Here is a 27,489-nt window from a genome sequence, read left to right as displayed (position 1 = left end):
TTGTATGTATATACATTCATGAAAAGATGTATAAACATATTTTAATATTTAGTTGTTGTAATAAGTGTTTCCATTTTGCATTATATTTGCTTTAATTCATATTTCCCATTAAGGTCTCTAGTCCCTATAAGACCATTATATGGGAAAATAATATTTGAAAGGCCGTAATTTCCAAAAACTTCTCTTAAAGTTTGTTTTCCTGATATATTTGCATACCGCTGTTTACCTGACATACAACTATGCAATTTCCATGTTGCATATACCAAACAAATACACAAGATAGAGACTAATATGTCAAACATTGTTACAAGTAGTATGTAAGTATTTTCTCTAGAATGTAATAATCTAACAAGAGCAATAGGAAAGCAGAAATTCAAAAATATATTGAAGGAATCCGTATCTGTTCTTATTACACGATTAATATTGTCATATAAGTATGGCCCAAGAGTACATAATGAATATATACATGTTAAAGATGTATAAAAACAAAATAGAATAAAATTACCTATATTTTGTCTTAATATACAGGCACCCAAGAAAAAACAATGATGATCACGAAAATGAAAGCACTTCTTACAAAAAACACAATGCTGTGTTGGTTTGCATGTATAATTCATACATTTTTCGCAATACCAATATTTATATTCAACATTATCTTCTGCCTCATTATATATTAATAACTTCTTTCCCATAGTTTTAACTTCCATAATTGTTGCGTTATGACTTATAGTATATACCGAATACCAATTTAGATATACTTGAACACAAAAAAAGATGAAAACTGGAGTAAGCTTTTCATTAATATACGTTGTTAAAATGATAACAGCTATACTATATATCAATGCAATAAATGGACAAATTTTTACAATAATTTGTGGGAATGCTTTCATATTTTCTAATTCTTTCTAACGTTATTTATATAGCAAAAATTTGAATGAAATATAATGAATTTGAAATTGTTGTCTCCTTCACATTCTTCCTTATTACTTTTATGTTAATCCATTATAATTTTAGTACAAGTATATTTTGCCTTTTCCTGCAAAAGGAAAGATATTACACAAATTTTCCTATTTGCTTTTTATATCTTAATAATACAATAAAAGTTTGACTTTTATTTCTATAACCTTTTAATGGTTACTATATAGACTAAGAAAAAGATGTTTGATCACAAAATTCGAGACATTAATTAGTTTATTTTTTAGAAAACAAATATCCACAATGAATATTCAAAATATATATTAAAATATATACTCAATGGTAGGTTATAAGTCAATTGTTACTGGCTATAACCCCTTTAATATAATTGCAAATATTTTGATAAAAAGGATTACCTTCTTTTAATAAAGGAACGTTGTTATTACAATAATATATATATATATAATGTTAGTGGTATCCAGTTCTTTTATTTTTTCTACATATTCAGATATTCATAGAACATAATTATTTGGTAACTATGTTTTAACTTGTAAGACTGCAGAAACTAATACCAGAGAGGAAATTTCTTCTCTGCCAATACTCAAAAAATACGAAGCATATAAAGTATGTAGAAATCATTAATCGAAATTACTAAGTTCTTAGTTGAGTTTTTAACATTATGATTGGAATAAAATATGAGAGGAAAGTTATTCTGTCAGTTGTTTATACATAAAAATGTATTTTGACTAAGCACTAATATTGATATCTAGGAAAATATTAATAAACAAGTTTGTTGTATAAAAACAATTATTTTTATTGATATATATGCGTACATTAAATGTGAAAAATAGTAGATTTAATAAATAAAATAATAAAATTTTTGTCTAAAAATTTAACTCTTCATTTTACTAATTATACAAGTTTTTGAGGATACTTTTGAATATAATCAAGTAGTATAAAAATAAGCTTAAATTATACATATTTTTAAATAAATGGGTAATTTCAAAAATAAAAATGTAATGAATTTCAATACATTTAGCAATTAAATATTTCTTTTTGAAATATATATCACATACTAAATAGATTTCTCTTCACTAATTTTTTTATACATATTTATACATTTATTTTTTATTATGCTCAAACTTTGTACATTTTTTGTAATGAGAAATCGAACTTTGAATTTGTATGTTATGTTTAAAACATATATATATAGTATTAAATAAGCACATTAAATGTATGTCATCTTTTTTACAAAATTATTTTTCACTTTCTTTTATTTTCACTAAAAAAATGTAATTTTTTTAACTAGAAAATATAGAAAACGATACTAACATATAAAAAGAAATTTTAGAAATATCGACGATTATTTACATTTAATTTACATTACCGATTTTATAATTTTTGTTCTATTATATACAATACATTCAATCTTCTTCGTTTACATGTAAAATATTTTATAAATTGTGCATTGTTAATTCAAGTTCACCCGTTTTGTATCGTCTTAAACGTCAAAAGTAGCTTAGAGTGTATAGTTCTACACTATCATCCATTTTATCATGTAATCTAAAATTCTGTTTCCTAAAGAAAATTTATCTTGTACTTGTAGAACATAATATGAACATATTATGAGTTTTATAAGTTATCAAAATATACTACTATAGTAAAATGCTTGTACAACTAGAACCTGAACCTCCAACTTGATGTGTTGGTAGACCATTTCAGTAAGTATGTGGTCTTCATTCATTGTTTTTTGATAATGATATTATTTAATGGTATTTACAAATCACGAAAGTTCACCAATGGGTGCATTTTGTAACCACAAATCATGTATGAAATTATATAAATCATCACTAACAGCCACCTGTATAAATTGTTATAATAATTTTCAATTACTTTTAGTAAAATATCATGTAAATGTAAACATTTATTGAAACTTACTTTATATGGTGTAGGATTTAAATTTCTTTTGTGATCGTTTCTGAGTGTTTTTAATGACTCTTGAACTCTATTTCGTATTTCTTGTAATGTAGGCAAAGGTTGGCATAATTTACCATTTTTCCAGTATACCTAAATGTTTGTAAAAAAGTATTGTAAATCTATAAAAATATTATAAAATCGTGCTTATAAACGTTGATACTTGATCAATTTACCTTATGCAATGATTCCACTCGCGATGGAATAACATAAGCTCTTTTTGATTCTTGGAAAGGATGCCTACAAAGAACTTTATGTTTCACTTGTGGAACTTCTTCTGTTGATCTTTGTAACAGATCGATCAAAGCATATCCATCCGCTCCGTATAATCTGAATGCATCTTTCTTTCCTGGTATTGTTACTTTACCAACTTCCTGACTGAGTTTAATTCTAGGTTGGCCATTAATTTCAACCATTTTATAAACGCAACCTAATGCTGGTTGTCTTTGACATGTTACCAAATGTGTCCCAATTCCAAAGCAATCGATCTTATGATTCTATAAAAGAACATCCATCATAAGAAGCAGAAAAATTTGTTGCAAAATAAAGTTGAGATTTCTTTTATCTATATTTATTTACCTGCTCATTTAAACTCAGAATAGTCTCCTCGTTAATATCATTTGACGCACAGATTGTTAATTTTGCAAACCAAGGTATATTGTATTTGATGGCAATTCTTTCGAAAATATTTCTCGCCGTATTACTTAAATACGCTAAATCACCGCTATCAATTCTTATACCAACTGCTTTATAACCCAAGTCATTTAATGCTAGTGCCACTGCACAAAAATTTAGAAGACCACTCCTGAGTAAAAAATTTACTTATATATTACACATATAAATTATACAATTGTAAAAATATACGAAAGACATTATCAATTATACATGCATCTATATGGTATTATGAATGGTATTATATAGTATTATGGAGTCTGAAACATGATGTATGTACACAATTATTTTGTATTTTATGAAAAATATATACATATTGTAGATTCTTTAAATAATATTAAAATCTACTGTTAATTAAAAATTAATACTGTAAAGTATATAATATGTACTATTATTAATTAAATGAAATGCATGACTTTTTAATGATTTTATATGAGTTGTAATAGGAAATATGAATAAAATATGAATTATTAAATTACATGCAAGCTATCAATTTTAAGATTATGCTAATTATGATACAACAGGAGAAAATTTTGTGTTAGTAAAGTAGTTCTTTCATTTTATTAACATATTCTCTTTCTATCATTGTATGTTTTTTATGATTTTTAGCTAATCATTTTATTATTAATACAATTGAAACAGTTAATTGTTATTTTTTTACGTGGCTGAATTGGGAAGGGTACTATATAAGGTCGTATGTAGTATAAGATTTACAAAATTTTGTACAAAATAACTTACAATTTTGCAGATCCTTTATTACTGTTTTACAAAAAGAAACAAGCAACAATTTATAAATTTGCCCGCTTTACAGAATTTCGATTTTTCTTATAAATCAATGAAATTGAATTAAATAGAATAATATTGCATTTGAAATATGATTGAGTGCATTACATAGTTTTAATTTAGAGTTATTAAGATAAGATCTAACAAAATAAATATTAAATAAACATTAAATTAAATTTTAATAATTTATACTTATTATTCATGAAAATAATTAAGTGATTAACTATGTTTGGTAAATGAAAAATATGATGATTTATCCTGCAAAGCAGACAAGGAGGATAATATCGTACCTCACATAGAGCTCACCCAATTCGCCTTGACTTAATAAGCCATTCTTGTCATGAGAAGTCGATTCTGATATAATTGGATTGTTTCTGACACCATTTTGGGCATGTGTATTGGACCCATTTGTTAGACGTTTATTCTTTACATTTAGGCTGGCTATACATGCCTGTCTCTTGGCCGAGGATTCGATGCTATAAACACACTCCTGTTAAGCTACACAGTGTGTATATGTTTCATCATGCCTGCTTTGTGAATTATTAATTAGTGTACTAATACACATATCGAACCCAATTAAATGTACTTTTAGTTAAAAGTAAAATTAGTCACAAAATATCTTGAATATCTTTCTAGTACATTTTTTGTTTCTCTTTTCCCAGAATATTTTATAGAATTTATTATCTTTAATTTTTATAAAACAATTTTAAAGAGTTTATAATATTATTATAGAACTACTCATATAAAACCATATAAGTAATACACATTTATATACTTAATTTTAAGCATAGATACTTTTGCTAAATATTTTTAGTTATCTATTCTTTTCACTACTTTATATTTATGCATATTAAAAACAGCACGAATATTAATATTTAAATTAGGTACTATAAGCTTGCAATTAGCAGAAGGTCCTATAAATAAATTAATAAAGAGTAGAGAATATTATTGAACATATTAATATAGCTAACATAGAAACATGGCATTGTACATTTAGATAATATTCCGAATGTATACATACATGCAAATAGTCGAATATGCATACAAGTATTAAAAAAATATATATATTCATTCCTATATACCAAATATGCAAAACAAGAGTTCAAAAAAGTTAAGAAGAAGGTGAAATAAAAAAGATATAGATCAAGTAAGCAAAATATTATACCTTTTCACATCATATGTATCTACAAGAGCAACAAATCGTTGAGGGTAAGCAATGGCATAACTAATTAAAGCTGCTAATTCTCCACTAGAAGCTTCAGAAACTAATGTTCCTACATCAGCTGCAATAGAATTCCGATGTTTGTAAGCCAATTCTAAAAGGTCATAAATTTGTCCTGTTCCTTTATGTGCCAAAGTCTGAAAAAATATATAACACATTAAAATGAAATACAATCTCATTCAAGAAAGTTAATTAATAAATAATATGAGCAAACCTTTTCTTGCAAATCATCAATGCCAGTAAAAGATGTGATATATGAATGTGCATGTGTTCCACTTACAGGAATATTATAAAGTTTTCCTGCTAAAACATTACTTGTACCATCAAAACCACCTGGAAAATATTAATTTTTTTTAGAAAGTAGAGGGTGATTAAAATATACCTTTAGAATAATATATGTTATCACTAATACATTAAAAAAAAAAAAGAAATAGATACATCTTAAATATTTGTTCATTATAATTAATTCAGAAAACAAAGGAAAGAACTTGTATTTAATACCATACATTGTTTCGTTCAATTTAATTTTGTTCTATGAATTTTTCATAAAATGTCTAACAGTGTACATATATATAAAAATATATTTAACTTATTTTAAACTGTTATCTATCACCAACATGGTACAAACTGTTAAAGAATGATGCTGTTTGTTGATTGTTACTCAAGAAATTATAAAGCAAATGATGTTAAGAAGAAATAATATACGTTTTACAAATGTATATGAATATTCTTACTGTATCCAATAAATAATGTAATAAAAGTAATGTGATATGTTGAATATTTTAAATATAATGTTTTATGATTTGAAAAGAAATGAATTTAACTGAGTATTAAATTGAGATTTTAAAATAAAATAAAAGGAAATAAAGATATAAGAAATATTTACCAATATAGCTATATTTAGAGGCACTTAAACCACCATCAGGACCCTGAGCTCTTCGAAGACCAAATTCTAGCAATGTTATATTTTTCCCAGCAACCATACGATATCTGGCTGCATTAGTTGCCATTAAACTTGCATAGTTAACTAATGTCAATAGTGTTGTTTCCAAAAGTTGTACCATTATTAATGGACCTTCTACTCTTAGTAATGGTATTCTGCATAACATATCAATTTGTATTGAGGTTTTAACTTATTAAGATTTGATGTTTCATCAAATATGTAATGTTGATAAGCATTGGAACATTAACTCTAACTGCTGTCATAAGAGCAAGAAAAAGTTTCCTAAACGATGATAATGATGATGATGATTAACATAACTGAATATTATTTGCATGATGCATGCAATTTTTAAGAAATTTTTAACTAACCTTGGAAAAACAACTGATCCTTCTTCCATAGCATATATTGTCACATCTTTTGGGGTCAGGTCTTTCAAATATTCAAAAAACTTTTGATCAACTGATGATGGCATTGTTGACTTCAAGTACTTAATATCTATGTAATTTAATATTAATTAAAAATCTCAAAGGATTCTTTAAATGTAGAGATTTAAATAATAGATACATACCACTAGAGGAATAACGAAATTTTTCTAAAAATTTCATACATTCTTCTAGTCCAGCAAAGATTGTGAATTCGCCTTGGAAAGGATTTTTGCGAAAATATAAATCAAATACAGCATGATCATTCATTTTTTGACTTTTCCAATAAGCGTATGCCATTGTAATTTGGTACAAGTCTAAAATTCAAATTGATGTAGACAAACATTATCTACTACATTATCTAAATAATATTCTGACATTTACAACTCTAATACTCTAATTTTAATTAGAGATTTATTACATTACAAAATAACATGTTATTTTTGTATTAAAATACAATTTCTTTTTATTAGCAAAATAATTAACTATATGCAGAGCAATCCTGTACAAAAAATATTTTTATCAATTGAAATTACATAAATTAAAGGAACAGTTCTATGATTAAGATACTGAGTTTTAATTCTTAAAGAAAATACAAGCGGAAAAATTTTCGCTATTCGTGTGTATCACACACTGAAACACCACGTGTTATATCATGACTTAATATATCTATTAAGTAAACGATAAGATAACATAGATCTGCACGTTTTAAGGTTACTTTTTTTAACATTGTTTATTGCAATTACTAATAATTGTAAACAAATACAGAGGGCAAGTACCTGTTAAAAGTGGTTGTACGACACAATTTTGACGTGAATGACACCATGATTTATTCTCGTTATCTGACATTTTTCTTAAAAATTTTAGTGATTTAACTGAAGCTGTTAGTGAAAGGAAAAAAAAATTGTAAGATAGCTTTTTCTCTTGATAATAATGAATGTTACACCATTCACTGAACAACAACAGTCAAGCACCGTTACCGACGAACTAGCATGTTTCGACGGTGAACTCCGTATTATACGCTCCGCGTATTCTCAGAATCGATAGGAACGTTTGAAGGACGTTATGAACGACGCGACTTGTTATTCCGCCATTTCCACCAATAGTAAAAGCTCTTCTTAAGAAACTGCTAGAAATTAGGTTGCCACTTTAGTACTAGTACGTAAATGCGCAGAAAAAGAATGATGAATTTTCTCTGTGCTATCATTAAATTCTTTCCCTTTTTTCTTCCATCCCCTCTTTTCATCGTGTGGATTACAATCAACCTATTCATCGAAGATTTTAAATGAATCTTATTTTAGAAAACATAAAATTTGTTATCTGTGAATGATTTCATTTAACTTGATTTATATGTACCGCTAAATTATCATCATGGATCATGGATTAACAGTTAAGTAGCAATCTTAGATGTGTAGCAGTTTAAGATAAGTTGAATATACATACATATTTGCACGGTCTGACTTACCGCTCTACGATACTACTGAAGTCAGTACAAATACGTTGCGACTATGATGTAACTTAATGTTAAATTACTATTAAAAGCCAAATATGTTCATTATGTACATTTTTAAATTTCCTATTGCTATACATATAAATCCATACAATTGTATATATATCTTTATACAATGTTTAATGAAATTCATGAGAGATTCCAAGTTGTATGATTGAAAGCTCTTAAAAAATATAATATTTGTCTCTATTTAATGATGATAGCAGAGCCCTCTTGTACTATAAGTAACCAACTAATAACATTAGTGAATTTACAAATTACAAGTCGTAATTTTAGAATTTTATTGCAGACGTGCAGTTTTTACAATTATAGGAGTTACAACTTTTATATGTATTTTACAAGTGTTCATAGTAGAATGATTATTGTATGTTATAATTTAAGTAAGCGAGTAAAGTTTGTTTATCTGTTATATAGTGTAAATTATATAATATGTATTATATAAATAAAAATTGTATAAAATAAAATATAGAATAAAGTTTCAGTGAAAATTAAGATATAGTATGCATACAGTCCCAAATCAATTTTCTTGATTAGCTACAGCTTCATTAAAACAAAATTTATTATATATTGTCGATTCATTTCTTTATAAGGAAAAGAGAATCTTTGGTTGTATCACAATTCCAGGGATGCCTTGCATGTACGTAAGTATTTATAATATCTGTAATATAATATAATAGTTACAAGTTACAAATTATATTATATTATAGTTAACAGTAATATCTATATATCGACAAGTACAAATGAAAAATGAGAAGTAATTTCTGTTTATGATTTAATTACGTCCATAATTCACTTTACAAATACTGTTCGATTCAAAAGAAAACATTTACAGATTATCACATTATGCAATTTGTTTCGATAAAAGATTAATTTATGTCAAATGAATTGCTATTTCTGACGCTTCTCCAGTTAGCCAGACCAGATAAAATTGTAAAACAAATTGCAACACTCCCGTAGATAAGATTTTTTGGGTATGTCTTTTTCGATTTGTATCGCATCATTTCCTTGTTTTGAAGATAGAACCGCGGTTAACGGTGTCATGCTACGAAAAGTACAATTATAGCACAAGACTTATGGCGATCGAGGCATCTTTCGATTAAACACAAACTTATCGTTAGGGGCAACATGTCCGTACACAACGACCTTGCCGTAATGATACAGCATTGCAGCTGTTCATTCTTCGATAGGAAACTTTTTTTAAACATCGAAAATTAACGTGTAACTTTGGAACAAACGCCTCGATCGCGTGCACTATGATGCAACTTTAAACTTGGATTCCTTTCGTATCTATCAATTTAATTGCGCCTTAAGTTCCATCATTACGATGTTAGCTACAAGTTACAACATTGTAGCCGTCGCGATTTTCAGATACATATGTACTTATATGTGTATATGTGTATACTTATAGAACAAGTCACAAGTTACTTATCCATGTTATTTCGACCAAACAACTTTAATATTTGCACTATGACAAATATCGAACAAAAAATATCCTATCTTAACGAATTTATTCTAACGTGTTTTATTGAGGGAAATAAATTTTTCTTTCAATAAATCGCAATAATTCCTTTCACATCTTTAAAATCTTGCAAAATCGTGATATACTGTAAATTACATTTTCGTAAGATGATCAAGAAGATTGACGCAAGGTTCTGATAAATTAATCAAAAGTATACGTTCTCTACTGAATTGAGTAATTACGTAAAAAACATCTAAAAAACATGCATCCAGTAGTACGATCACAGGAAGAAGTATACTGGCTTGTAACATTTTTCGTCTGTCTCGACTGTATATTAAATATACTTTTATAACATTTTATTATCCACGAGCTTTTATGCTGACTCGAATAAGCAGGAAATCTTAACAGTAGCATGACTTGCATCTGTGCTTGATAACGACTGACTTATAAAGCTTATAAAGTTATCGAACTGTTCGACTTTTACGTGTTCATTCCGGCTCTAGATTGAAAGCAAAGTAGATATATTATAGATTTATAGATATATTATAGTAGATATATATATATAGATAAAGTAGATATATAAGTGTTTGACTTGTTTAACTCGGTTAATTAAACTGAGCTAACATAGTTTGCATACGTCATATGATCGTTACTTCAGTTTCATCTTATCAATGTAAACGTTTCAGTTTATTAACTTTAATTATTAATTTCTCTCTATCAGCGTTTACATTTCACATGAATTTTTCTTTGTTAATCTGTTAATCTCAATAATCAGTGAAATGAGTTCTTCTTCGATGCTCGACGATCATTAACCAAAAAGAATCTTATTCGTTCGTTATTCTTACAGATTAGTGCATTTTATAATTGAAAACGGATTCTCGTCGATTTTTTAGTTTTTACCTAATTAATACGCAGTAGAAAGAATAGTGATTAACGACGATTTAATTTGAACGCTGACTCAACGTCTTCTTATGATCTCATATTATATATATATATATATATACTGCATACATCATATATATATATATATATGATGTATGCAGTACAAAAGGCGAAAAGTTCAGACTAACGAATGAAAGTGATTACGCGGCGAGTATGCGCCGGTTCTTACACGAATCTGATTAGAAAAAGTAGATTGAATTTTACCATTTCTATACATTTGCTACGATTATGTAAGAATTTTATCGCATTTCTATTAAGTTCCATTTCATTGAGCATGTGAAATGCAATAAATTCTGGAATATTTTCAGGGTAAAATACAAATTCATATACAATTATCATAATTTTTTACTATAATGTAAAATACAAGAATGTAATATAGATATCGAATGAATAATGAACGAGAATGAATAATGTAAAATAGATATCGTTTAATGTATAGATAAAGGAAGCAAGTTTCCGCCTGTTACATGTAATACGGTAAATATGAAATACGGATAAATATGGAAAAAGGATAAGGAAATTTTATGTAGTTATATGAGACGTAAGATAATACGTTGAGATAAAATCTATGACAAAGAATGATTAATTTTTTATCAAGTTTTTGTTTTACCGAGTAGAACTGTAAAATTTCGAGTATTTTTACTGAATCGCGAAAAATCAATGATAAAGAACGCGTTTAATATATTCGAGTTCGCGTTCGTCCTGCTGGATGATTATTTGATGATTATATGAAATGAAAATGATAATTAAGCAAAGGATAGAACATAATGGAATGAAAGCGTAAACTTTTACTGCTGACCTTTTATACAATCATTTTATTAAGTGTCACAATTGATATTATCGACAACTCATACCTTGAATCTACATATAATTATCCAATATTTGTCTGCCGGAATACACTACGTTAGTTCACTGCTTCACTGGCACTTCTGAGATATTGTTTTAATCGCTAATTTAAACGCTAATCGCCTCTGTATTAAGTGAACTTTAAAAAAATACTCAATTTTTGACTCCTTATAGCAAGAATTGAGCAAATCTATTTAAAAATATAGCACTAATAACTAAGACAAGATTTTTATAATTAATGTTTTATAAATAAAATAATTAAATTATAATAATTATATTATATTAATTTATATTATAAATTATATTAATTTTTATAAATAATGTAATTAAATTTTATAATGAGATGTTTTTATAATTAATTAACGTAATACATAACAATACACTGTTTAACATTGTCAACAACTATAACATAATCCGGAAGCAATGTATTTGGCAGTATTAGGGTTAAAATGAAATTCAGAAGGGAGAAAGATAATTTGCTCATCCCTGCTTTAAAAGCTAGATGTAAAAATTGAGCCGTAAGAACGAGATCATCTCTTCATTTTCTTTCTATCAAAAATTGATTATTTTCGCGGATATATAATTATCCAATAATCTTCGTCTACTTAACTACGTAACTGGCAAGCATCTGCAAAAAGGTAATTGCAAAATATACGATTGTATCTCTAAATAAGCTAGGGTGGCTGTTCGTCAAAGCTTTCGCGTTATCAAATATTTTTTGTGTATAAAACGTGAGAAAATATTTTATCGAAACATATATTTTTAGATACTTTTAAATATCATCTGATTTAAGAAATAATCTTAGAACCGAAGCTAAATACACGATGAAAAAGACCATTGAAATTTGTTTTAAATTGAATTCGATGTGTTAATTACAATACTATTCCATTCTTTCTTGGTCCATTTCATTTTCATTATGGCGAAAGCTTGGCCACCCTACTACACTAATTTAGCAATGGTAGCACGCAGTTACACACGGTTTTTTCCGTCTGTAAGTACTACTTCTTAATTACGTGATCGTCGTACATTTTTCTGTGACTGTTCATTATCAAACATCCGCTTTTTTTGGAGTATCTAGCACGTGTGCGATGTATACGATACATATGAAAGCAGAGGCTATAATCCTCTACATTTACATGACTTCTTCTCTAAAAATTCTTATCTAAAGTTTCCTAAAAGCTACTCAGACTTTAGTTAACATTTACTTTTCTTTAATCGTATATCTGTTTAAAAGAATAACATTATGATCGTTTGTAACGGTAGCTACAACCTCTACATTATTCATTATACTTAATACTGTATCTTGAATAAACTAGACTCATCATCTTTCGTCACATACAGCCATTGATATTGTATACTAATCTCTTACATTTACGCAATTACTCTAATTTGACACAGAATTTCGTATACAGTCTTAACGTTACTTAATGATGATGTTGTTCATGTATTGTGCTAAAAATATGCCTCGAACTACAAAATTTTCTACTTTTATTCCCTAAAGAAATGCTTCCTTTTCCGGTTCTTTTCTTTTTTTCGCCTTTGGTCATTTTTTAATCATTTCGTAAATATAAATACTTTATCAAATATCGTTAAACAGCTCTTTTTATATGGACAAAATAACACGTTCCTTTTTTCAGAACGTTCATCACCATTCAAATCCATTTACGTTATTCGTAAGAATAAAATAAAATAGTTCCTTCGGTGACACAACAATCGTGAAATAAATATCAAATAATTTCAACGTCCAACCCTTTGTACCTTTTGTCTCTTGAAAATATACTAAGTACATGTTGCTTAAAAATATCACATACAATATACAGAGTATCCGTTCAAGGTTTCAAAAAATATTGTAAATTCCTTATTCGTATTTAAATATTAAAAAAAATTATATTTCGTCAAATTTAGACCAAATTTTGAGCGTACGGAAATAAGTAGTCACGTTACTATTATTATTTTGTTTTATATCTACAATATCCAATACATATATACTTAAACCCATCGGATATGACTGAATTTTCTAATATACCACCGATTTATAAAAAATCACAGTTATCTTACGTTTACTAAATTTTCTTTACTAGTCAATTTTTTACGCAAATTATGAAAGATACACTTTAATCTTAATTTTAAAGTTTAATACTTCATTGTGCTCATTACCGATGGGTTAATTTGTATTACATTGAAAATTATTTGAATAATACTGCTCTTCGACTGAATAATGTTCGACATTACGTCATTAACGATGGGCATGTAAAATAAAATTTTACTTTACGTATAATTTTTTAACGATCGCATTGTCATAAAATCGTTTTTAAGGAATGGTAGCAAGGGCGGTCTATAACTACTACCCTTAAATATGCAGAAGAAAATGTATACAAGTTAAATATTGATAAACTGTAAAAAATACGAATTTCTTATTTTAACTAGAAAGTTTAAAACCTATCGTTATTATCACTTGTACTATATATGAGTCAATAAATAATAATCACTAAATTCATCAACAACAATGGAAGTATATCAAGTTTGATAACATCAATAAGTTAAAAAATTAAGAAAAATATATATTTGTTTCTATTTTATAATATGTAAAGAAGACCTATTACGCCATAAGAACAAACAACTAAGTGCTTGTCAATAACAATAAGTACCTAATACTATGTTTAAACGACTCAATTAAAGTATACAAAAGTTCCGTTGCTCCTTGCGTTTTAGCACCATTAATATTCAAAATTAAAGCTCATGTTTCTCATTACAATAGCTAATACACATGGATACGATAATATCGTAAAGTATTTTATTTTTCTAAAACCATTCTTCGTATTGGCTACCCATGGTTCATCTCATTAAATCTGCTGCTCTTTGTCTATCTCGATGTACTTCTCGAGGATGCATTCTTTTACGATGAGAGAAACAATTTCCAGAACTCGCGAAAGCTTTCGGACAATATGGACATTGATAAGGCCTTGCACCTGTATGTTGATTTATGTGAAACTTTAAATCTTGATTTCTTTTAAAAGTTTTATCACAAAGAGGGCACGCGTGCGGCCTCAAATCCGAGTGCGTTATACTATGAGCTCGTAATGTAGAATTTGTTGGATAAACTCTCCCACATACATTGCATGGAAATTGTATTCCACCATGGTACTCCTTGTGTCTAAATAAATTTGACTGTGTTTTAAAGCTGCAATGTGATGAGCACTTTTATTAATAGTTAGTTTATTGGATACTCAATCAAATTTAACTGAGGTACTCACATTCTACCACATATGTCACAACCATATTTTCCCTTAGGCCGATGAGTTTCCAAATGTACTTTTAGATTTCCTTTAGTAGAAATTTTTTTACTACAAATTGGACAGATAAAATTGCTTGATGAATTATTATCGGTATTCATATGAAGTACACCATTAGTAGAATAAACTTGTTGGGATCTTAAAATAGGCTTCCCATCAAGTCGTTTATCTTTAGGCAAATGAGACCATAAATGATTTTGTAAACCAATTTGAGATATAAAGGATCGAGCACATATTGTACATTCATGAGGTTTAGTTGATACATTAGAAATAAGTTCTTCAGTATCTTCTTGTAATTTATCATTGCTCTCTTCTTTTATTTCCTTTTTTATTTCATCAATTCTATAGAAGATAAATGCAATTGAGTAAATATATAATCATACATGTTAAGAAGATACTATACTATGCTTTGTTATGTTAATATAAATATTCTTACTTATTTGTTAATGGTAATGGTTCTGGGGAGTTTGTTTTTGTTATTATTTCTTCTGTATCAGATACTTCTGAAGTTTCTGATGCTGAATTCTCCATACCATACTGTAAAAATAACATTGGGTCTACCTTGACTTCCATTTCTTCCATACTTGGAGTATGACATTTATCTTCTTGTGACATTAATTCTGATGGTCCCAGTGGTTCGCCTTCAGCCAAAATTTCTATTGCCCCCTAGGAGATAATGAATGTTAAATAAATATCTACAAAATAAACTAAAGCATATAATGACTGTAATATACTTTTGTTAATATTGTATGTAATAATCCCCGGTCTTCTATCCTCCTTGTGTTTTGCATATCTTTAACACTTTCTCTTTCTACATCCTGTGTATTTGTATCATCACTATTACTATATAACTGAGATTTTAACTTCTCCTGCGTTCTATATGCCATCATAGCAAAGCGGTGAATACTTTCTAATCTTTTAATGCATGTAACACATACCATTTTTGATAATTTATCTTCAGAGGACACCTACAACACAACATAATTACAGTATTGATAATAAACTGATGTAAGAATAAAATGTACAAAAAATATGTCAGAAAAATAGTGATTAGAAATTAATGAAAGTATTAAAAATTATTGAAATAATAAGAAAAATCAACATTTTTAATATTTCATTATTTATCGAAAAAAATTTTTTAAACATTGTAAATGCAAGAAAATTTTTAATAAAAAATCGATTTTAAATTATTTGTAAAATTAATAAATTTTATTTACTTTATTATAAAACAAATGATGTGTGTTTTCTGTCAGTTTTTTTTTATATGAAAAATAACCTGAATTTTATCTTAATAATTAATTTTGTTTATTTTAATCGTAAAAATGTTTTTTAATATTCAAATCTTATTAAATATTTCATTTACAATTTTTCTTTATCGGAAAATTACGCATTATTTATGAATTATTATATTGATAGAATTATATTTATAGATGCGCTAGTTATATAGTGCATATAGCATACTTATCGTAATCAATAAAATGCTAATTTTTAACACTTCTGTATTCCCATCAAAATGGATTCTTCCATTTTCCTAATTATGGATATTCGATTATTCCGAATGCAATGTATACACATCAGAATTATAATTACGTTAATTTTCACATTAATTTACATAAATACATAAAATATATCGTTTTGTTTAAAATTCACTTTTAAATACAGATGATTTTACAATACGATTTTTCATTAATCAACCGAATTAAATTGTAAACAATAATAAAATAATCATTTCTATATGAGTTAATTAGTTTACATGCATTATTTTTAATGTCTTATTTGCTCAAAAAGATGTATTTTGAATTTGCATCGATGCTGTGGCATTTTACAAAATTTCGAAGTTCTGTAATAGTTCTCAAATTTTTCGAGATAAATATACATGTATCTCTTGATATGTACAGAAAACAAGATACAGGCGGGATTGAGCGCGAAACATCCGGCAACGGGGTACCAAGTGGAGTTTTCGAAAAAAAATCCGCACACATGTTAGGCCTACACACGAAACTGTATGTATATACATGTAGGCGCGCATACAGCGGCGATCGCGCTGATTTACACGGAGCGGAGGAAGACTTACCAAGATGTAGAGATATTTTCGTATTTTGGTCTGCAGGTAGTGCCGTCTACCATCCTCAGCGAAAATGTGGACCCCGTCGTTTCTTGGTATGTCACTAGCACAAATTCGGCAGTGGATCTCGTCCTCCCGATCGCGCTCGAAATCGCGACTCGCCGTACCCATTTCAAAAAGAAAGAAAAAAAAATATGACGAGATATCACCACGCTAAGGAAATATTTTTTTTTCTCACTAATTTATATGTACAAGCACGATTTAAAAATGATTTATGTTAAATGATTCACGCGGTCCCGTTTCACAATGTTAAATTCATTGCTTATTGCTTATTTTCCCTCCCTTTCGTTATCTTAGCACCGTGATGGAAAAACGTCGGAAACGTCCGATATAAAACTTTCAGCAATGCATCTTTACGACGTGCCAGCGTGTCTGAGAGGGTTGATTATTCTAACGATTTTTTTTACTTATGAGTCTCCCGGATTGGGTGAGATTACTCCAGCACAACGTTGACGCTTTAAAAACGACGTCGGCGCCGGGCGTCGGCGTCTCTCCCGAAACGAGTGCTCAATACAAAATATATAATAGCATTCGTCGATTTGAAAAACATATGTATATAACCAATTGTTTTATTTATGGATTCCGGTCGTATTAAACGATATTTGTTATTAGGATATTATAATGTATTTTATTACCATTCGATCGTTATTTAGGCAGGAATTAAAGATTTCACGTGGATCCATGAATTCGTATTTCTAAAATACTACCCTTTGCTAGAAATAAAGAATAAAATGTATCAACGCGGTACTCTTAATTGGTCCGCCATCTTCTTTGACTCATTCGTTCGTATTTTTTATTTTCTTCGTCAATGATTCATCGGAGTTGTTTTATACTATCCGCTTTTATAGAATCGTGAATTTATCTCACTAGAAATAGATCTCGATCGATATATTTCTTAGAAGTTGCGCCACATCGACAAATTTAATGACAATTTTTCCAAACTTTCCCGCCATTTTTCTGAGCATGTATTACTACGCCTCATGGTAGAAGGGATGAATGTAGATGTTTTTGTCGCAGTGAAAAATAGTTCCAGGTACTTGCGAACGAACAGCCTCCCCCTTGATATACTACGTCCCCATTTAAAAAAATCAATACTTAATAATTAGCAATTAATACACTTTCCAAGTATATACGACTGCTATCTTGTTTTCCGCAGTTTTGTAATGTACGTATGTGCTTTCTCCTTTTTTAATGCGTATGTGTTTTCTTCTTATTTATATCATTAATATTCAAATTATATAGCTTCATACGAAATTTCTGCAAAAGATTATATATTTTTTACTATGTTCCGCTATACATAAAGAAAACATTATTTTTGATTAACATAGCAAAGTGTGATCTCCTAATTTTAGGAGAATTATGCTCTTAAGATTAATAGATAAGCGAATGTTTCGAACATAAGTTATTTTTATGAATTTATATCATTTGTCTCAGTAACAAAAATTAAATTTTGCTTCATACAAAAAATACAAGTAATTAACCAATTAACTCATACCTTTTATTGAATAAAAAATACAATTAAGGTCATTAATTAAATATAAACGGAATTACCTTATGCACGCATTATGCCATCATTGCTTAATAAACATATCTTTTAATATGATTTGTACTGTAATGTTTAACAGAAATATACATATGTCAAAAATGAAATATATTTAATGAAACATGTTATTTTTGTTGTAACATGGTAATTTGTTAATGTATTAAACATATATTTATTAAATAAGTATGAACTATTAATAAAAATCACGAAATTGATTAATTTATAAATATTTGTTGTTTATTCTTGTTTTTTCTTAAACATTTTTGTAAAGTGTTAGGAAATTAGTACTAACTTAACATTTTGCCTTATTTTGAATTGGCAAAAATAATTTAAATTCTGCTGGTAATTCATCTTCAGAATATAATCTATCAGAAAAGTATACTCTTCGTATTCTACAGTTTGCATGGATTTGAACTCTTAATGTTTCCACATAATTCGTTCCATATGCACGTCTAGTAAAATCAGCTAAATTAAACTGAATCTGATTCCATCCATCATCCAGTCTCATTGGCATTGTACAAATAAATGGTTTTACTCTAGTTGTAGATTGATAATTACTAGCACGAAATCTACGGCGTACATTCTTGTCATCAATAACCTAAAGTCAAATATTTATGATCATTTGGTATTTTGTATTCTGTTACACACGATTAGTTAAACATTTTCTTACCTGGACTTCAAAAGTAAAATATTTCTTTAAATTCTTAATTATCATCACTAGAAATGGCAATTTTATACCTAAAGTTTTTCTGGGATCTGCTGGACAAGTTATATATGTGGTACTAACATTGCTGCCCAATATTTCCAATACTAAACTTTGTATATCATTATCTGTAATTCGTTTTATATGTCCGTTTCTTACTTTTTTATCCCAAATTTGTAATGGTTTGCTACCAATACTATACAATATTGACAAAAATCCACTTTGAAATGTATTTTTAAACATGTTCACTTGCTTATTTTTGTCTTTGTTAATTTAAGAAATAATTCTTTCTACCGTATTTCTTGTTTACAGACATGCGTCCAGAGATCTCAATGAATTTTATGCTTTCGTTTTTATCTGTAACTTAACCTTTCATTTTATGACTTGAGGTTCGCTAAAAAGTTACATGTTTTTAATAGATTTATTGTTGAAAGGTGATTTCCACATAACACTTAACATTATTCAATCAACAAAAGCATTTCTAGTTTAAATTGACATCTTCTTTGAGAAATTTGATTTGCTAAATAACTTTAGCGATAAACATAACCTATATCGTTTGTGTTTGATCAATGTTGCCGTTAAATTTACAGCTACATCGAAAATCGATCGATTATCTCGAATTTATCGATTTCAGTTGTTCGATATCGGCAATTTAAATTTAAAATATAGACGATCAGCGATTGTATTTGTTAGAATTAAATTAAATTTCAGATGTATAAAACAGAAATATAATGCATTTCAAAGTTTTTACAGTTGTTTATTGATGTCAAATACAAACCGATAAAGTTTAAATAAGCAATAGATATCTACGTATTAGATGACCATTCTTTAAAAGAGAGTTAACGATTTTTCGCCATAAAAAACTTTATCAGTGTAAAATCTTTACTGCCATTATTTATTTCTTAGTCTTTTTCCCATTCTATCATGCTTTTTCTTTGCTCGATATTACTGAAAATTACATTTTATAACTGTATTCTCTTAAGGAATAAATAAGAAAAAACAAAGTAACTGATTTATTTTAAGCGCAACTTTCATTTTCTATACCACAACATTAAAAACAATAAATCGCATAGTATGATCTTTTTCCCATCATTAGGAAAGCATTCTTTTAACATAAACATATACAGCATTATCAGATTAAATTAACGAGTCGTTTAAACGTTTTTTTAATAGAAATTTTTGGATAATTCACTCACATTTTCATTGAAATTATTTCTTTAACTATCGGTACACAATTCACATAAATTATACGAACATAAAATCGCTTTAATTGTTGAAAATACTAAATTGAAATTTTTGTGCATTTATTTATCAATAAGTTGAAACACAAAACGAAGTACGTATGTTTTTACGACATAATAATTTACAGTTTAATAATAGTCAGGTATATAAATTTCCGTGCCAATAGTACAACTGTCCGATAGTTACAGATTTAAAAGGAAAGAGTTACTTGTAAAATAAGTATTTATGGTCTGTCCAACGAGATGAGAGAGTAGACACGAATAAAATGTAATTGCTGTGACTGGAATCACCACGTACGTTTATGTCTACTCTTTTGTCTTGTTGAGCAGACTATAGATCGTCACCTTTTATTCTAATGTATCCACGTTTTCTCGGAATCACATTAATCGTCGTGTTCCATCGAGATACTTCCACTTCATACATCTTAGTAATTAATACTTTATTCACTTATTATTACGACTAACTATTGTATTACAGTTTACGCGGATAAAATAGGTCCTGCAACAGGGGTACATTTTCGTAGGATTCATGTTTCTCTTTTTCTTTCATTTTCTTACTTTTTTTTTTACTGAAAAAACTATGCGAAAGAGGTTCACCACGACTCTTTTTCATTGTTTCTTTTATTTGGAACACTGAATCCCACGTGAAGAAGGAAGGCTCACCTATGAAGCGATATCTCAGAAAAAGGAACATTCATTAACTCGTCCTCGAGTGAGCTATAAATTATTCGGAAGGTTTCGCGTTATGAATGGTTATCTGAAAGAATAAAGTATTATAAATGATATAAGTAACCCTTCTTTCCTCTCATTTCCATGATACGGAGCATATTACATATCGTGGAAAAGTTATCAGTTGCTTTACTGAAATTTTACGATCATTTGTTTATATTCTTTTTCCTTCTTTTTTGTTTAAGGGTTCATTAATATTTAAGAAATCTGTAGAATGATGGGGTGAGAATAATGAATATAAGATAAGTCTTCACAAGAGAATCATATAATAGTATTATTTTCTTTTGTTCTTATATAGATAGAACGAACTCTATTTCTCGACATTATCTTCATTCATTATTGGATATTCTTTATATCATGATCAATTTAGTATCGTTATAAACTTCTGGCAATAAGACAAAATTCGACGACGTTGTCCCCTTAGCATAGTCTCATCGGAATCTTGAATATGATTAAATCAAACATATTTTATTAATAACCATGACTCAACGAGACAAATTTTGAATTATTACCATCTTATCTATAATTTCCAATACATCCAGATTATCTCCCATTTTCGTTTTAGATAACGGATGTATGAAAATTTGAATGTCCTTTACTTCTCAATATCTTGTAAAACACGAATATAACCCCAGAGTGCTTCTAGGCCCCATAGAAAAGCAAATTGGGGCAATAATATGAATATATCACATTACCTTTCTTCAATTTTACAAATTCTAAAACAGAAACTCGGAGAACAATCGAGTACGTTTAAAGAGTCCCCAACCAATTGCCAAACCTGTATCATCTTTGTATTATTTACCTGTGTACAATCTTGTAAATCATTATAATTAAATTGATTTAATAAAGCATCCTTAAGCATTTAGTGAATATTACGACCATAAAAAACTGTTTTCTCAGTTGGAGACACTTAATACACATAATTCTTTTCAATTTCTTGCCGAATCTCATTTTGGAAAATGCGCTTTTTGTATTAATCGTTATATATAATTTCAAAATTAATCATTATTAGGAATTTCGTTTTGCTCAACAAAACAATGAAAGTTTTTTATACGAAATAAGACTAGTCTATTAAAGTTGCTTTACATCTATGTAAATGAATCTAAATGAAGATCATGAAATTGTTTCACTGATTTGTACGCATTCATAGTAGGTAATAAGACATAAAAGACATTTTATTCGCGAGAATGAGAAAGCCAAGGATTAAATAAAGAAATTAGGAGATGGCCGCATTTCATCTCAGATTTCAATATTTTTCGCTTAATGTTTCTACAATGCTTTTATGATCATAAACCATGACTCTCTGGAAAATGACCATTTCATTTACGATGTTTAAACAGTTTATGTTTACTGATTGTGACCCTATCAATGAAATTGTTATAATAAATATAATAGAATCAATAATCACTGTTAAGATCACAATCTTGATCAAGCACCAATAACACCTCTTACTTCACGTTATTACATGTTTAAACGTAAAAAATATGATTTAAATTATATATATATTTATTTACGCAATCGTAGATACAAATTCTTCGTACCATATTTATAATCGTTGCAGAAATCCATGAAAGGGTGCTGCAAACGATCAGTTGCCGTGAAAGAAAAGAAGAAAAAGGAGAAGAAAGAAGACTGTATTATTTATTGGTGCTTGAGCAATTTTTTGATGCGATTAAGGCACTGCAAAAGATTTATCCTTCATAAAAAGCTACTGATCTTCAAAATCCGCGATCCGTTAAGTTAAAGAAGCAATGGCGTTATGTATGAAGATCGAGAGTCATCGGTGATTCAATATCGAAGTTACCGTGCAATAAGGCCCAGAGAGATAGATCGAGAAGACTCATTCTCCCTCCGATTAGTTCATTCAACAACTGTAATATATGTAAATACGTTAATAAAAATGGAACACATGATTAATACTATATAAAAAATAATTTTTTAAAACGAAAATATATACATAAAAACAACATACATACACTAATAGGAATAAAAAATTCATGATATATAATAAAAAATATTAGAAACACACAATAATGGGAACAATGACTCCTACGTCTGTCTATTTAACAAATTAAAAAGAATTCAATCAAATCGTTATGAAAAATTTTATCATAGTATTTCAGAAGATTTAACATTAAGGTTTAATATTAATGTTTACTATTAATACTAAACCTACAATGAAATCACATGTCTTTTAAGTTTTGTTTTCAGATATATATTGTTCTCATCAATGACTTTGAAATGTCCTTAAATTAATTTTCCTTTGCAATGCCTTAAAAGGGCAATGTAAATTAAGCTTATATGTAAATCTTAAATACTATATAACTACTTATCAATAGCTCCATCCATTATATTGTTTTTAACTTGAATACTAATATGTATTCCATCCCCAGACGCACCTTTTTCTTTTTTTGTTTGTGAGTTGGATGCATTATCAAGACCCAGCTTACTTAAAGTACATAGAGCTTTCAATGCTGCTTGATTACGGCTCGCAGTTCTTGTTGGCCCATTGCCATGACAAACTTGTGGTGGATCTGTACTTAATGTTACAAGTGATAGATATTCTTTGTTTACTGCTCCCTGAAAACAAAATTAATTATTAATTTGTTATTTCATATTATATACAACTACATATATTATCTGCTAATATATATTTTAAATTATAGACGAAGATAGCTATATATACCTTTGGAAAATCATTAAATTCCACGCTGAAATTAAATAACTGAGACAGATATTTCAATTGATCTTTGGGAGAAACAGTGGGTGGGTTTTGTTGCTGTTGTCCTCGTAGTTCTTCAGCAACAATTTGTACGCTAGGTCCGCTGCCTAATTTAGATTCCTGACCTCCGTCTACTAATAAAAGTCCAGGTACTAACTGACGTCCAATAGTTCCTGATTAATGTAAAAATTTTTCAGGATACTTATGTATACTAAATAATGTGATTTTTAACTTTTAGTATTCATAATTTATACATAATGGATATTATAAAAATTGTTATTATATGTACATTATCTTACCTCCTACTGGTGGATGAGATTGAGTTTCATTGATCTGCTCATCTTCTAAGAAGGTAACTTTTCGAGGTTTTTGTTCAGCATTTTCACTTTCTCCTGTTTTAATCGATGGCTTCGTCGGTTGTGGTTGGGGCTTAGTGTAACCTAACTGTGTTAAAAGAGCTTCAGCCGCAGCTCTCTTAGCCAACTTTTTATTAGGACCGATTCCTTGAGCAGAATATTGTCCCATAGTAACCTCCATAACGAATTCTTTTCGCCTCGGAGCACCCTTTTCTTCAACCAGATTATAGACAGGTTCCTTCTCTCGTTTAGCTTGTTGTATTTGATCCAATCGCGAAACTGGATTAACTTCCTCTGCAGAGTCAGAGTCAGAACGTGGTTCTTGATAAACTTTTATAAGATTTCGCGACTTCTTCTTTGTTGCCGGTGGTTTGCGCTTCACGCGTACTAAACGATTTTGAATAGTTTCAGGCAATGGAGGTAGACGATTGAGTTCTTCTAACATGAACTCCGCTGCGTGTTTCTTCGATACCTATACGTTGAATCGCAAATATATTATATATCACATGCTTTTTAGTTTAGTACAAAGAACCTATATAAAATATATTATATTTTAAATACAAAAACTTACTTTCTTTGAAGGTCCTTCTCCTAACGTGACTTTATCTCCAACAGTACATTTCGTCCTGAATGTCCGAATATGAGGCTTACCAATTTCTGACACAACTTCAAAACTAACAGGTAAGCCACGTTTTAATGCTTTTTCGTGAACTAATGATACAGGGCTCTTCAATTCTGCAATTGGATCTTTAGTTTCACCTAATGTACCGTTTTCGCCATTGTTACAAGTATTTGCTATTTCTTCTGGTAATGGCAATTGGCGCAATTGTTCTAAAGCTTTGCTTGCCGCATCATGTCGTGCTGCTTGACCTGTCAGACCTCTACCAATAAATTCACGTTCTCCTACCTATAAATTAATGTTTTGAATAAAATTTTGTATCCAGAAATACAATTATAATGATGTGTTTATTACTCTTTTACCTTCAAAGATACAAGGTATAATTGAGGTTCTGCATGGAAACCACGATTATATGTAGGAAAACGTGGATTAAATATTCGAGGAAAGTGTCCTAAACCGTTTGTAACATATTGTTGTAATCCTGCTGGTGGAGCTTGTCTAAAAGTATAGACAGTGGCTTCTCCTCTTTTCATAGCCAAAGCATTTAATTCAACAGTTGGTGGTAAATTTCCTATAATGGAGAGAATAGTTTAAAACTTCATAATATTTACATTTTTTAAATATATTTTTTAAATATAGTTTTTGTAATCAGTATACATATAGTATGCATTTACCAGGCCCACTGAAACATTTCCCTGGGTGTCCAACTCTCATAGTCTTTGTAGGTTTTGGCGGAGGTCGTTGATACCACGTCTTCGTTAATGCTTCAGTAGCAGCACTATGCTGAGCTTTTTTTATGCTAGGACCTTCAGCAACATATTCTTCTTCGCCCAACTTTAGCGTTACCGTAAATCGTTTTTTGTGCGCTGGTCCTTGTTCATTAGTCAACCTATATTGATGCTGAATTTTATTAAAACGTGCTAACTCATTCAATAAGCACATTGGTGTTTTTTCTTTCATGTTTGCCAAAGCTGAATCAGTCACATTAACGTGATTTTGAGTAGGTGGACTTTGATCTCTGGACTCTCCACTGTTTGTTTCATTTGTAGTTGGTTTATTTGATTCTATGCTTTGCGGTTGTTGAATGTGTTGCGGAGGTGGAGGATTTCGTTGATTATTTTGTGGTGGTGGATACTGTGGTGGTGGTACATTTGGATTTTGTAGAGTCACAGAAACAGTATTTGCTTGATCCTTTAGACTGACGCTAACCATGGTGCCTAAAAGAAGTGACCCATGTTAGTTAGCTTTCTAGTATTGAAAATAATTTACTAATGTACAAAAACACGCTATAATTTATTCAATGTACCGTTTGCATTATGTGCATTCATGCCCATCAACATTGGTTGCCTTGGATTTCCATGTGGTGGTCCAGGATGTTGCATGTGATGAATGTGTTGTTGATGGGGGGGCATGGACAGTATTTGTTGATGTGGATTCCGATGCGATAACGGATGCTGAGGCTGATGTAAAGGGGCCATATTTGCCTGCTGCATAGGACGCATCGGACCACCCATTCTAATAAAACATCAAATAAAATAAATATAAAAATTTAAGTATTTAGTGTTTAGTGATCACTTTATATTTTATCATTATGAAATAAAAATATTTAAATATACATCATATTCCTGTATGAACTACAAAGAATTTTGTAATCATGATATTATATTACAAACCTGTTATGATCTCGAAGTTGGTTTTGCATTGTGTGATGTTGGTGACGTAACATCATGTACAAAAATTATGCAAAACCTAAAATGAATAAAAATATTGAATAAAAAATATTTTACCAAATTCATTTAAAACAAAAGAGTTTAAGGTAATACCATCTTTTATTTTGAAATGACATATTTGTAATGATATTTCTTCTGCATTAACTATTCTAATATAAAGAATAAGTATTACTTCATCAATGTAAATATTACACATAAACGGCATACTTTTGATTTTGTTATTTTAGGTAAACTAATATATTGCATGAAAATGACATTGTAATGTTAAAAACAATGAGTAATTCAGAGGTAATAGATATTTGTCAGTAATTGTACATGTAAATCATATTACACATATTACGAGCTGTATTTAAAAAGATTCGTTTATAATTGATAGGCGTAACAGCGTTAATCGCGAATAAGAAATTTCTGTTCTAATGAACTAGTCAATAGACAATGGGCTTGGCCCGGCTATTTGGCAGCGGAATTATGCGGTTGAATTTTCTTACCAAAGTTTATTCTATTTCACGAAAATTTTCAGATTATTCAACAGCGAAATTTCCGGCGAAACAGATCTGCCACTTAAGGGAACACTGCCAGGCCCTTTATGCGGCTATTGGCAAACAGTAAAGAAAAATCGTCTGTAGACTAAAATGCGGCCATTTTGATGTGAGCCTCTCGGTCACCGTCTCTCATCCCTTCCAATCATCCTACTTGCCGATTTTTTTAAAAGTCTCCAATATCGATTATACTTATCGATA

General features: G+C 29.0%; 5 protein-coding genes across 9 annotated transcripts; all 5 read right to left on the bottom strand.

The window, feature by feature from the left end:
- Positions 1-80: 80 nt before the first annotated feature.
- LOC122571316 (palmitoyltransferase ZDHHC22-like) lies at positions 81-1,531 on the bottom strand. Its single transcript, XM_043734917.1, has 2 exons — positions 1,332-1,531; positions 81-1,036 (listed from the first exon to the last, which is right to left on the bottom strand). The coding sequence occupies exon 2, from the start codon at positions 888-890 to the stop codon at positions 81-83; it is 810 nt and encodes a 269-aa protein (XP_043590852.1). The 5' UTR covers positions 891-1,036; positions 1,332-1,531.
- A 1,137-nt stretch (positions 1,532-2,668) lies between these two features.
- Positions 2,669-8,180, bottom strand: LOC122572127 (nicotinate phosphoribosyltransferase). Of its 2 annotated transcripts, XM_043736739.1 has the most exons (11): positions 7,711-8,180; positions 7,078-7,248; positions 6,878-7,004; positions 6,453-6,664; positions 5,781-5,899; positions 5,510-5,703; positions 4,635-4,820; positions 3,469-3,694; positions 3,066-3,386; positions 2,854-2,982; positions 2,669-2,776 (listed from the first exon to the last, which is right to left on the bottom strand). In XM_043736739.1, the coding sequence occupies exons 1-11, from the start codon at positions 7,778-7,780 to the stop codon at positions 2,699-2,701; spliced, it is 1,833 nt and encodes a 610-aa protein (XP_043592674.1). In that variant the 5' UTR covers positions 7,781-8,180; the 3' UTR covers positions 2,669-2,698. The 2 variants fall into 2 exon arrangements, with proteins under 2 accessions (XP_043592674.1, XP_043592675.1); XM_043736740.1 differs by lacking the exon at positions 4,635-4,820.
- A 527-nt stretch (positions 8,181-8,707) lies between these two features.
- LOC122572134 (zinc finger protein 62 homolog) lies at positions 8,708-18,467 on the bottom strand. 3 transcript variants are annotated; one of them, XM_043736761.1, is made up of 6 exons: positions 17,056-18,467; positions 15,920-15,949; positions 15,716-15,799; positions 15,418-15,647; positions 14,943-15,323; positions 8,708-14,869 (listed from the first exon to the last, which is right to left on the bottom strand). In XM_043736761.1, the coding sequence occupies exons 1-6, from the start codon at positions 17,215-17,217 to the stop codon at positions 14,524-14,526; spliced, it is 1,233 nt and encodes a 410-aa protein (XP_043592696.1). In that variant the 5' UTR covers positions 17,218-18,467; the 3' UTR covers positions 8,708-14,523. The 3 variants fall into 3 exon arrangements, with proteins under 3 accessions (XP_043592696.1, XP_043592694.1, XP_043592695.1); XM_043736759.1 differs by having other exon boundaries at positions 15,716-15,949; XM_043736760.1 differs by having other exon boundaries at positions 8,708-14,842; positions 15,716-15,949.
- Positions 18,468-18,582: 115 nt separating this feature from the next.
- On the bottom strand, positions 18,583-19,959 carry LOC122572143 (cilia- and flagella-associated protein 20). Its single transcript, XM_043736779.1, has 2 exons — positions 19,320-19,959; positions 18,583-19,247 (listed from the first exon to the last, which is right to left on the bottom strand). Exons 1-2 carry the CDS (start codon positions 19,593-19,595, stop codon positions 18,942-18,944), a joined length of 582 nt encoding a protein of 193 aa, XP_043592714.1. The 5' UTR covers positions 19,596-19,959; the 3' UTR covers positions 18,583-18,941.
- Positions 19,960-20,092: 133 nt separating this feature from the next.
- On the bottom strand, positions 20,093-27,394 carry LOC122572121 (double-stranded RNA-binding protein Staufen homolog 2). 2 transcript variants are annotated; one of them, XM_043736729.1, is made up of 10 exons: positions 27,238-27,394; positions 26,693-26,768; positions 26,326-26,534; positions 25,694-26,236; positions 25,382-25,590; positions 24,972-25,307; positions 24,344-24,872; positions 24,009-24,217; positions 23,722-23,902; positions 20,093-23,193 (listed from the first exon to the last, which is right to left on the bottom strand). In XM_043736729.1, the coding sequence occupies exons 2-10, from the start codon at positions 26,746-26,748 to the stop codon at positions 23,183-23,185; spliced, it is 2,283 nt and encodes a 760-aa protein (XP_043592664.1). In that variant the 5' UTR covers positions 26,749-26,768; positions 27,238-27,394; the 3' UTR covers positions 20,093-23,182. The 2 variants fall into 2 exon arrangements, with proteins under 2 accessions (XP_043592664.1, XP_043592663.1); XM_043736728.1 differs by having other exon boundaries at positions 20,093-23,902.
- Between the last annotated feature and the right edge of the window lie 95 nt (positions 27,395-27,489).

Source organism: Bombus pyrosoma, linkage group LG10, assembly GCF_014825855.1.
Source record: "Bombus pyrosoma isolate SC7728 linkage group LG10, ASM1482585v1, whole genome shotgun sequence".
Classification (NCBI taxonomy): Eukaryota; Metazoa; Arthropoda; class Insecta; order Hymenoptera; family Apidae; genus Bombus; species Bombus pyrosoma.
This window is presented reverse-complemented; position numbering and strand designations above follow the sequence as displayed.

Bases quoted from the DNA above. Each gene is read 5' to 3' on its own strand.
- LOC122572134 (XM_043736759.1), bottom strand. From the start codon at position 17,217: ATGGGTACGGCGAGTCGCGATTTCGAGCGCGATCGGGAGGACGAGATC. The intron at 15,950-17,055 runs GTAAGTCTTCCT...GTTGTGTTGTAG, and splicing joins GAAAATATCTCTACATCTTG to GTGTCCTCTGAAGATAAATT. The intron at 14,870-14,942 runs GTGAGTACCTCA...ATCACATTGCAG, and splicing joins TGTGACATATGTGGTAGAAT to CTTTAAAACACAGTCAAATT.
- LOC122572121 (XM_043736728.1), bottom strand. From the start codon at position 26,748: ATGATGTTACGTCACCAACATCACACAATGCAAAACCAACTTCGAGAT. The intron at 26,535-26,692 runs GTTTGTAATATA...ATGTTTTATTAG, and splicing joins CAACTTCGAGATCATAACAG to AATGGGTGGTCCGATGCGTC. The intron at 24,873-24,971 runs GTAAGTTTTTGT...TTCAACGTATAG, and splicing joins GAGAAGGACCTTCAAAGAAA to GTATCGAAGAAACACGCAGC.
- LOC122571316 (XM_043734917.1), bottom strand. From the start codon at position 890: ATGAAAGCATTCCCACAAATTATTGTAAAAATTTGTCCATTTATTGCA.
- LOC122572143 (XM_043736779.1), bottom strand. From the start codon at position 19,595: ATGTTTAAAAATACATTTCAAAGTGGATTTTTGTCAATATTGTATAGT. The intron at 19,248-19,319 runs GTAAGAAAATGT...ATTTGACTTTAG, and splicing joins ATTTTACTTTTGAAGTCCAG to GTTATTGATGACAAGAATGT.
- LOC122572127 (XM_043736739.1), bottom strand. From the start codon at position 7,780: ATGTCAGATAACGAGAATAAATCATGGTGTCATTCACGTCAAAATTGT. The intron at 5,900-6,452 runs GTAAATATTTCT...AATATTTTCCAG, and splicing joins CTCTAAATATAGCTATATTG to GTGGTTTTGATGGTACAAGT. The intron at 3,695-4,634 runs GTACGATATTAT...TTTTTTACTCAG, and splicing joins TTGGGTGAGCTCTATGTGAG to GAGTGGTCTTCTAAATTTTT.